Source organism: Pelmatolapia mariae, linkage group LG22 (genome assembly GCF_036321145.2).
Source record: "Pelmatolapia mariae isolate MD_Pm_ZW linkage group LG22, Pm_UMD_F_2, whole genome shotgun sequence".
Taxonomy (NCBI): Eukaryota; Metazoa; Chordata; class Actinopteri; order Cichliformes; family Cichlidae; genus Pelmatolapia; species Pelmatolapia mariae.
In genome coordinates this window covers 5798837-5810768 of record NC_086245.2, presented here as the reverse complement: position 1 = coordinate 5810768, position 11932 = coordinate 5798837, and the positions used below count along the sequence as shown (strand labels likewise).

Here is an 11932-nt window from a genome sequence, read left to right as displayed (position 1 = left end):
TAACTGTAGAAGTTTGAGAAGGAAAAACACTCTTTTAATGGTGAAGCTAGTGTCTGGTACGTGCACACACAGAACTGATGTTAAACACTTTGTGAAAGCGAGCTGCTACGCAAAGCAAAAACTATGTTATTTCTTTTTTTTTTTTACTTACCATGTAAGTTTAATAACAAACAAGAATCCAGTGAATTTACTGCAAAGTTTTCTAATATAAAAAAATCCACATTGCATTAATATATCTGACACACCCTCCCTGATAATTATGAATAATGTCGATATTTGGTTTCTAAATCATATCCTGAAAAGAAAATGTGGCAAAAATCGAAACTGGAAAACAAAACAAAATCAAAAATGTGATGAATTTGCAAATCATCTAGACTACATCTTTAGTACAGTTAGATTTTCTCTCAAACAAGAATGCATTTAATTCATCTCTTTTTTTGCTCTGGTTGAAAGCACATATCAAATATCCTTATGTGGATCCTGTTTTCACAAGATGTTTGTTCTTATGTCGAGATAACGACAATGATGGATCTCGAGATGAGAACAAAACGGGATTCTTGCTGTTAGGAAAAACGGGAACCACGTAAAAATATCCGATGGTACACTCAGATGATTGCGGTGCATTCTGTTTTGAAAGAGGTTTTTCTTATGTCTTGTCACGTGACATCGATGCCAACAAAACAGTGATGAGTGGTTAGAAAAGTAAACGGAAAAACAAAGAGCTTAAACTACTTTGTTACACTACAAAGACTGGGCTCACCACCACACAGGAATCACATCATCCTCAGGGAGGTTTTATTAAAACCACTCGTCTTCTTTTTGTCTCTGTGTGTTTATTTTCAGCTTTGCTGTTGGTATATTTCTAATTCGCATGTCAAGTTTAAGCTGTTCTGTGGACTCTAGCTTGACTTGATGTGTGTTTCTGATAAGTGTGTTATCTTCTTTTTACCTGTACAGCGTTTTCTTCTTGTCCAACCACCTCACCCTCTGGCTGTGTGAAGGTCTCCTCATAGTAATAATCAGTCTCTGTAGGGGTGTGGCCAGCCTCAGAATATTCAGTGTCTACATCCTAATTGGTCAAGTTGACAGGAAGTGGGGGAGCAGGGAGGAAGTAAGCAAATTCGATTGAGAGAGTGTGGTTAGTTCAAAGTCTGCTTCTGGTTCATGATGAGTTAAAAGAAGAAATGAGACATGAAACTGTGGTTGGCAAAGGCAAAGAGCTTTTTAGCTGCAACTCACATGTTTAAAGTTTAAAGAACCGTTTTTGAAAAGAAATTTCAGGTCGTTTCAGAATCTCAGTGACTATAAATGTTGCCTTACGCAAGATTTAGAGAGTCATTGAGATAACTGTGGTGAGATTTCTTTTCATTTCTTCGCTGAACCATTTTTGCTTTTTAAAGCTCACAAGCCAAGACTTAAGAAAGGGTGAAATATGCTCGTATTGGTGGTAGAACTGAGAGCTTCTAGCCATCCCACCAGGTGAAAACATCATAACATGATGCTCTGGGATGAACTAGTTTCACCTCAGGATGAGACAACAGTGAAACAACCCCATTTAACAGCCTCACAGAACACGACACAGTGAAGTCGATCACTGCTTTCCAGAGCATGCACCTCACGTGTCTCCACCTCGATGAACATTTACTGAAATTCTGATTTTAAGCAAAGCATGATGGAAAGTTCTGTGAAGCTGCTTTACTCACATGAGATACAAAATATGACAGCAGACAGGGAGACGGAGATCAGGGAGAAAACACAGGTACGCAAAAAACAACCAAAACATAGAGAGGACAGAGTGACAGGGAGGTCTGATGTGTTGCAAGTGTGTCAAATATGATAGTATGTGTTGCATTTATGTGCCATAGCAATCCATGCTCATTCATTAGACCAGTATGTTAAAGGTTTCCCCGGAAAGAAAGAAACAGAGGGCTGGAGTGCGTTTATGTTCTGACATCCAGTTTCAGCAGCTTGAAGGTAGGAGTGAAGTAAAGAACAGTGAAACCGTTCGATTAGCCATGCTTCACTTTGCACCGCTGTACCATATCATATGTAGAAGTTGGCGTGATCATGGAGATCATATGATATATGAACAGACAGCTTGGTATGAACCAGCTTCCATTCTGAAGGCCAGATTTTGCATCATCGAGGATTTGCATCAAAATTACTGAAAGTTCAAAGAATTCACAAAAGAAAGCAGGAAAAAAAAGGTTTCATAAAACTTTTGCTGCAGATCCTGGATGATGGAAAGATCTGGAAAAGAGATCGGAAAGATGGGACATACGACTCGGGCTGTTCCAACCCAAACATCGGCCTCCTGCTGTACCTGCTGATAACGGTTGGTAACTTTCTTCGGTGGGACTCCAGTTCCGCTCAGCGCTGTTTTGCCAAACGGTGGGAAAGGTTTGTGGAGCGATTTTATATCCGGTACTTTGTTGACTCTTGTGGGTCTGGGTGGAGTCGGTCGGACTGGGGCAGATGTTGCAACTGACTTCGTCGGGGGGGAATCCCTGACGAAGTTATTCAGCCGTTTGCTCACCGGGGGGACTTTGGTCACAGCTTTAACGTCTTTGACGTCTGCCTTGCTTTGGGTTTTTACTTTTGGAGCTTTAGTGGCTGCAGATTTTGTAGGTCCTGGTTTTGATGCTTTGGTGGGTTTAGGTGCCTTGGTGGCTTTGACCACAGTTGTTTGAATTTTTGTTGTAGTTTTGTGGTTGCCATTAGCCTTAGCCCCACCATTGCCGTTACCTTTTGCTTTAACATCGGTGGCCGTTTTGCCGTTTCCATTGGCTGTCTTCTCTGTTGTGGCTTTTCCATTGCTGCTAGCCTTCGAGGTAACAGGAGCTTTCTTCTCAGCTACAACCTTACCATTGCCATTTCCATTTACTTTGACCTGAGGTGTTGGTTTGGCTCCAGTTGTAGCTTTTGCATTACCATTTGCTTTCTTCACAGCGCCAGTTTTACCGTTGCCATTCTTTGCTGGGGCAGCTGTGGGCTTAGATTTGGTTGGTTTGATTTTAGACAGGAGGACATCTGCTGCAGTGGGCTTTGCTTTGGAGGACTTGGAAGCTTTGGTGGGCATAGGCGGCTTGATGACGAGTTTATATGATCCAGACTTGACGGGTTTAGCTGGAGTGGGCTTGGTTTTTATAAGTGTGGGTTTAGCAGATGCTGCTTTCTCAGTGAGTGCCTTCTTCTAATATCCGTGATTATTGTTTGGTTGAGATGTTAATTTGTATGTAAACGTGAATATGGACAAAGACAATGAGAGAGAGTGGAAGATGACAAAGATACACGGAGATGGGGAGGGGGATGAAAAGCACAAACAAGGGATGACAGAAGGAGAGAGAAAGACAAGAACGCATGTTTTGAGAAACAATGACATAAAGATGGCTAAGGCTCGGATGATTTACTGAGACTGTACAGGCATTACTGGATACAGCACAGAAGCACACTGACACCACTTAAGCATTAAATCGGAATTTACACCAAGCTAGCCAAACAATATGAAATATTTCATGTCTATGAACCAATTTATTTGAGTTTGTTTTTGCTGATCTCTCCAATAATGCCATTCCCAATACTAAATAACAAAGCAGCATCTTTGTGCTAATAAGAACTGAGGCTGTGGTTTGGCAGAGGCACTGAGAGCGTGATCGGGCAGGTAAAGCTGGCTGCAAAACACTCACACATACACACACAGGCAATGTTCCCCCTAAGCTGCGCACGTGCGCAATTGCGCACTGCTGGCACGGTCTCTGCGCACAGAAAATCTGCGTTGCGCACAAAAAAAAATCTAACCTGAATTGAAATTAAAATGAATACTTTAACAATTCTGTTTTGCAGTGTTAGTCAGTAAGTGACTGGCTGCTCCCGTGTGGGATTAGAACGATGCCACCTTATCCCATAGTCCAGCCAATAATGCGATTCACATTCGTATATATGCAGCTAATCAACGTGGTTGACAGGCTATGACAGCGTCCTGTGCCGACACCGGAGTTTTAGCTAGCAAAGCGGCTGGCTGATGTGGAGTGAAGCCACGTTAATGACAACGTGCACAACCATTGGAGATGTGAGCAGGAGAGACGGAACAATTGACGGAAAAAGTGTGGACTTTATACCAGTTTTTAAATTGTGTTGATAAGCCACGTAAAACCAGAGTTATGATAAAAATATATGTAATGTTTGGTTTTCTTCCTGAATACTATCGTTGTTTATATTTACTGCGGGAAGAAACGGTAAAAACGGCGTTTTATAAGAAAAAAGGCTCGAAAGCCTGTGAGCAAAAACAAACCCCCACCCCCTCTCTCTTTCCTATTCGTCCAAAAAAGTACCATGTCGACCAATCAAAAAATGGTATGGCAACGTGGCATCTAGTTGTTAAGAAACGGGGGGAAGTTTTAGGAGTTGATGCGGTGCTTTGAGATGTGAGAGATTTGAGACGTTTAGCGCAAATCTTGTGTAGTCAGTGTGTAGTGTAGTCAATAGTTTTGTTGTGTGTGTCAGAACAATGAGGCGACTGCTGAATGTTACAGGTGTTACAGGAGTGATACATCTCCTGTTGTCAGGCCTGCAGGTATCAGGCTGTTGTTCTCCTTTATCTCATAGTGGACAGAAATTATTTTTTGGAGTGGCACAAATAATTTGTGTGGCATCAAATTTGATGCAGAACAGCTGATTGTTCTGTAAATAGTTTGAAATGTTTATTTAAAAATACATTGGTTGCATTTAAAAAAAAAATAGCTGCAAAAAACTTTGTTGTTTGCCAAACTGAGTTACTTTTTTGAAGAAGTAACTATATAATTAATTGCCCAACATTGGTCATTATATACTATATTTTGCAGACAGAGAGTTACAGGACTCTGTCCCAGACCACAGACTCATACTCATAATACAAGTCAGAGCTTTATAAAAAGAAAAAAAGAAAGTTGTGTTTTCGAAATTGGAGTTCAAGTTATTTTTACTTCCAATAGTGTTAACATACTACACAGGCCAATGGCTAGATTTTTTTTTACATTTTCATTGTAAATGGGCTGAAGCAGTTTAAAAATAGTCTAACATAAATGTAAATGCTGTGATTTGATTATTTTAATAAACCATGTAACTTGGATGGATTCGATGCTGGCGTGACCACAGTGCACACGTCTGATGTCGCTCACAGTGGTCCAAGGGATCGCTCAGAGAGTTTGTGTGTTCGCTCAGACACATGAAAAATTAGAGGGAACATTACACACAGGTACACACAAACATACACAACGCTGATACCAAACCTGCTGTGTTGTGATTAATGCACCGAGCAAACTGTAAGAGAAGGTTGCTGCAGTTTAGTCATGCAAAAGAAGATGCAGGGACGGCAGTCTGGCATGCAAATGCGTGTTAGTCACATAAAACCACAAAGTGTAAAGTTGTGTAGATCAATGACTCTTACCACCATGCTGCTACAATAAAATACATGCAAATCAAAAATGTATTCAGAAACAATCACCTACAAAAATACGTTATGAAGAGAAAACAGGGGAATATACCCTCCTCACAAAGGTCAGGGGAACAACCATGAATGCATTTACTAACACAATCACGTGCACTGACATTCTCGTAACAGCAGGATAAGGTGCACATTATTGATGTAGAAACTGGTGGTGCAGAAGTACAGTAGGTGCATGCGGTAACATCCTCCCAGACAACGAATTAATCATGCAAAACAGTAACAGGACATCAAAGATGCTCTGTGTGTGTGTGTGTGTGTGTGTATGTGTGTGTCATTAAACTCCATGTAGTGAGCGATCACAGGAAAGCTTCTGTAAGTGAAATAATGATGCTGTGCTGTGATTACCAGCTGATTACCCAATGTATGACAAACCACACCTAGTATCTGGTAACATGACAAACATCATGAAATCCACTGCATCTGTAATCTAACCTGTAATAACTGTAATCCAAAACATAGAGAGAAGAATTTTAAATATCTTAACGCTCTCTTTAAGTCCAGTTTACATGATTATCAAACCTGTGAGGCTATTAACTTCATCTTACAGCGATTCATTAAAAAATCTCCTTTTGAAGGTGTTTGACGTCATTTGTAACCTAAATAAAACAACACAGCTGCACCCTCACTGCCCCAGTGCCCCCACCTGGCCACATGTGAACACACAACATATATGACAACATGTAAATGATAAATAATCCTGTGTGATGGGGATGGAGGTAATGACATGTTAGCGCTCAGTCTGGATTAACGAGAGAAGCTGATGTAATAAAACAAAAAGGGGGCGTGGAGTAACGAGTGCAGAGAGAGAGAGGCAAAAATAAAACAAAAAATTTATGAATCATGTCTAAAAATTTAGATTACACCCCAGCACTTATAAACCTAATAATACATGATGGATTATGAGCCAGTTATGGTTTAAATGCCTCTCTCTCCCTCTCATTCTCCCTCCCTTCCACAAACCCTGCTCGTGTTTTCCCTCACTCTCGCTCCCTTTTTACCTGTTGGTTGGGGGCCCCAGGTTGGGGAGAGGGGGGCGCGAAAAAGGAGGGAAAGCCTGTTGTTTCCTCATAATAATAGGGGTATTCATGGTCATTGTGCTCCTCATCAAAGTACTGAGACAGATGGAAGGAACACGAAAGCAAGAGGAAGAACGCATGAGGAGGAGCTTAGATTTCCACGGGGAGGTTGAGAGGGGTTTTAGAGGCCATGTAGGGATAAGTGAAGGTTAAGATAAAGAGTATGTGATGCAGCATGGCTCCAACAGTAGGAGACAGGAAACAGCATGATGAGAAAACACAAAGCTTTGACTTTTTTCCACTCATCAGAATCTGTGTCAAAAAGTGTTTAAATATGTCGGTACACAAGAATCTGGATGAATGAGAAAACAGCAAAAAATAAAGCAACAGTAGAAGCCAATGAATAAAATCACAGAGATTTCTATTCATCCAAAAAAGAAAAAGTCATCTCAACAGTATCAACATGACAGGGTTTGGGAGTGTTGGAGCTCTGAAGTGACCGATAATTTATTCTGATTTAACATCAGACAAACTTCTAAAACAAAGTCTGTGTACTTTGGATGGATGCAGACGATGCAGTCACTGCCAGCTCAGTTTGTTTTACAGTGAAGAAGGCACCGAGCAAGAAAAACAACAAGAGCAAGTGAGTGCTGCCACCAGTGGCGGTCCTAGCCTGTTTGGCGCCCTGGACGAACATTCCCTGTGGCGCCCCCCCCCACCACCCCACACACACACACACACATACATATGAAGAGAGAGAGAGTATGCATAGTATGCAAACGGCTACTAAACAGACATCATAATTCGTCATACAATGGGAACAGGACAAATCAACAATTGACACTGACTAATTAATATTATATTATTGTATATATTGTTTGGAGTTTAGTCTGTTACTGTTACTATTTTTACCATTTCTTCTTGGAGGAACTGTAACCCACATAATTTCCTTAGGGATTAAGAAAGTGTTCTGATTCTTAATGTTATAGGATACATGACCTGCCATTATCCAATGACACATCTGCTTACCTGTATCTTTTGCTCGTTTCTCCTTGTAGGAGCCATAATTAAATGTATTGAATTTTAATGATCACTGGGTTTTCATTTGTTTGGTTGCTATGGTGATGTGTAACGGGAGTCACGTGGGTGCTAGCGGTGACATTAAGAGGGCGTTGTCAGTCTGTCTTTCACTGGTTTGATTTTGACAGAGAGGAGGGCTGGGTAGCTGTAGTTTTTGTTGACCGCAGCACAACGAGTTTCCCCTTGTTGCATTAGAGCTGTGATGTTTTAAGAGTTTGAATCGCGAGCCGATCACATTGCTCTGTAAACTTTTCAAGCACTTTAATAAACAAGCAAGCAATTCCACCTCTGGCATTATTGCGTAAAGTTGACAGCGCGTCAGGCAAATAGGCAGGCTCAATCCCCGGCCTCTAGCGACTGTGGAAGTCGCTACACTCCTCCTCTTCTTTTCTCTTTTTTTTAAACTTTAAAAATGGGTTGTGTGTGAGACTTTAAATCAACAAAATATGATATGACAAATATACAAAATATACATTTTAAATTGTTATTGATCCCTTTACCCCGAGTCCTAAGGTGTATATTTATTTTTTTACTCTTAAATATTTATTGTTCGTTTACTTGCACTGCTGTAACTGGAGTCTCGTCGTCTCGTCTCTCTATATACTGGACTGTATGTAGCGGAGATGACAATAAAGTTTACTTTGACTTCAGCAGCACGCAGGCCCACCGAGGGCTCTCGCGCTCACTTTTCGCGTATAGAATTTTGAAAAAACATCGGTGCAAATTATAAGTCTGTATCATAATGTCTGGTGCTTTCCTGTTTGTTGGTTTGTTTTTATTTTGTTTTATTTTGCCAGTTGGTTATTAGATGCTGCTCCAGCCAGCCAGAGTATCCCGCGCCGCCCCGCAGGAGGCGCACCTCGCAAACGGAGAGCGCCCTTACTCCCAGCAAATGGGCGATAGAAACCCGATCGGTGCCTACGACATTCCCGATTTGTGCTGGCTGATGTCGGGGCAGCATGAGTACGAGCAATTTTTTTTTTTTTTTTTTTTGCCGATACCCGTGATGCCGCCCCCACCACGATGCCGCCCCGGGCAACCGCCCGTGTCGCCGGTATCTAAAACCGCTACTGTTCATGATGTTATCCATTTTCAGTGACTTGCAACACAAAGCCTCCTGGTGCAAAATACAGTGAAAAGTCCAAAAATCACGTCCTCCATTTGCAGATTGCACTTTATCTCTGAACTTTTTTTACAACGCCTGCTTTCTTCCCGATCATTGAGGGCGCACCATCTGTAGCCAGGCTGACAGCGCGGGACCAGTCCACTCCAACCCTGTCCAGCGCGCTGACGAGTGCGGTGAAAATATCAGCTGCGGTCGTTGTATCTGTCATCGGTACCAACTCCACGAACTCCTCGGTGACGGTCAATGTGTCATCAACTCCGCGGATGAAAATTGCCAGTTGTGCAACATCTGTAATGTCCGTGCCTTCATCAATTGCAACTGAAAACGCAATAAATGACTTTACTTTTTGCTTCAACTGGCTGTCCAAATCCGCTGAAAGATCAGAGATCCTGTCGGCAACTGTGTTTCTTGTCAGGCTGATATTTGCAAAGGCCTGGCGCTTTTCAGGGCACACAATCTCCGATGCCTTCATCATACATGTTTTTACAAATTCACCCTCACTAAATGGTTTTGAAGCTAGTGCAATTTCGTTAGCAATGAGGTAGCTAGCTTTCACTGCAGCGTCACTGATGTCTCGGCTGTGAGTAAACACAGACTGCTGTTTCTTCAAGCCCGCCAACAGTTCATTCACCTTCTCTCTTCTCCGCTGTCCTTGAAAGTTGTCATATTTGTCGGCATGAAGACTCACATAGTGGCAACGGAGGTTATATTCTTTCAGCACTGCAACATGCTGGGAACACACCAAACATACAGCTTTCCCATTCACTTCCGTGAATAAATGGGAGGATGACCATTTTTCTTGGAACACTCTGCACTCTGCATCCACTTTTCTCTTTTTTGACAGAGACATATTGGGGCAATGAGGGTGCCAAAGCACATCAGGTTTAAATTTCGCGGGCAAAACAAAGTAGCTCACAATTGCTATTGCGCCATCCAATGGACACAATTGGAACAGCAGTTTCTTTATTGAAAAATTGCAGCTCATTTTTATACTTTACAAAATCATCTCACGGGCCGGATTAAACCTGTTTGCGGGCCTGATCCGGCCCGCGGGCCGTACGTTTGATACCCCTGCTCCAGAGACTCCTTCAAGGTCTTCTGTAATTTTACTACTGGAGAGACATGTTTGTACCCGAGCAAGGACGTCAACACGGTCAGTCCAGCAATCTGGAAAAAACAACAACTGTGTCAAAAAACAGGTTTATTAACTAAACTAATAATAATTTGGTTAAATTTCCAACATGTTTGGGTTCCTGAAGCGTTTGTGGTGGTTTCTATTTTCTCATTTTATCTAAGAAAAAAAATTATTTAACATTTATAATAAAACTAAGATGTCAGAGCAGTAATGTTGAGGAAATTTGCCGTCCAGGTTAAAAAAAAGGTGTTTTTATCTGTCTGTGTGAAAACAGGTTAAATGAAACTTTAACTATAATGTGTGACGTGGATCATTGTGGTCACAGGTGGAGATGAGCTCCTGGGACAAAGAGACTCCAGGATCGTGGTACAGTCAGTTTTCCACTGGTAGTAAGGTTAGTAATTAAAAGTTTAATAGTTTAGTTCTTAGCTTGACCTGTTTAACCTTCTTTCCCTCGTTTGTTTGCATCCTTTTCTTTTGCTCTTACACTTTTCCTCCTTGCTGCTTGTTGTCTTATCATTAAATCCTTTCCTCTCCTCTCTGTTCTCCTCCTCCCAGTTCTCCTACGTCAACTCTAATGGTGAGCCCGTGGGCGTGGTCCAGCTGGGCTTCCTGCGCCTCCTGAGCATCCAGGCCCGTCAGAACCTCACCTACCACTGCCACCGCTCCGTGGCCTGGGCCGACCAAAGTGCCAGGAACAACTACCAAAGGGCGCTGCACTTCCTGGGTGCCAACGACGAGGAGCTGAGCTATGAGACCAACCTGTACATCAAAGCCTTGATCGATGGCTGCTCTGTGAGTTCACACACACAAAACTACATCCAGACCTGTTAAAGGCTCTGTGTTACTGAAGGTTATGGAGAGCTGTCACATCTTTCTTCTGGACCATCAATGATGATGGTCCAGAGTTAGTCTGACCCTCATCCAGTCCTAGTAAATTAAACTACCTTTTCTTCTGTGATGTTACAGTCACAGTAGAAAAAATTAAATTATTGCCATCACATTACCTTGGAAATGGTTGCTTTGCAGACAGAGAGCAGGTCTACGACCTCTCACAGTCAGCTGAAAACTTCTAAGCAACTTTGGTGCATCAAGGTGCTGCTGCTGTAGTTTATATAATAATATTATATAAACTAATAATATTTTCTGTCTGTCAAAGTGGGTCATTTTTTACATTTTTCATAGATTCCGTTTAAGAAATGGCAAACAACAAACTGTGTGCCTGGAGTTGTCTGTTTTCTGATCTGTTTCCTCTGATAATGCTCAGGTACAAGGGTGAACTGAAAGTAAGTGAAAAAGTAGACGATGTGCAAAGAAAAACTTTGACCACTTAAAATGTAAAGCAAGCCTGACTCCAAGCAAGACAAACATGAAGAAATGAGAGGAGATCTGAGACTTTGTGTAGTTTAAACCAGAAATGCTCCCAGATAAGTCGAGTCTGCTCTTTGCAAAGAAACACAAAACAGACGAGCTCATCGATGCAGACTGACTCAGATTAATGCAGCATCTTGGCAAATTGTGTTTCTAGATGAAGCAGACATTATTGGCAAACCTTCACCAATCTGTCTGAGAGTGACTGCAGTCGGTCCAAGTCGGACTGCGATTGGTTGGAGACAGTTCCCCTCACAGCAGGCGGTCACCTTGACATCAAAAATGTTCACTCATAAGTTTCCAGCGGCCACTTTTTTACTCATAGTCACAAAGAGGTTGGAGTTTTATGTCGTATGACTGAGCTGTTGGAGGAAGCACAAGAGTTTAACCCCAAACTGTGTCACTTTCCTCATCAATAACAAAGAGACAGTATTTCATGTTATCTTTGAGGTTGTAGAATTCAGAAAGGTGTTTTAAATTTGAGAACAATCACTAATTACACTATGATGACACACAGTTTCACATGTAGCTGCAAAACATAAGAGGAACATTTAGAGGATTTTATGAAGTGTTTAGCTGTTTTATTCTTAGAGAGGGTGCAACTTGAGTCAGCTGTTTTATATAAAGAAAAGAGCTAACCACGTCTGCTCTGACTTGTCAAAGTACTTGTTCATAGGCAACAACATGGGGAATAATTTCTATTAATAATGTATTTTAAA

The 11932-nt window shown here is 41.7% G+C and overlaps 1 protein-coding gene across 1 annotated transcript; it reads left to right on the top strand.

Moving 5' to 3' along the window:
• Positions 1 to 9773: 9773 nt before the first annotated feature.
• On the top strand, positions 9774 to 11121 carry LOC135932769 (collagen alpha-1(V) chain-like; the record flags this gene model as incomplete). Its single annotated transcript, XM_065470441.1, has 4 exons — positions 9774 to 9860; positions 10168 to 10236; positions 10401 to 10637; positions 11110 to 11121. Coding segments are annotated over 4 exons (405 nt in total), but the record flags the coding sequence as incomplete, so codon positions are not given.
• Positions 11122 to 11932: the final 811 nt, after the last annotated feature.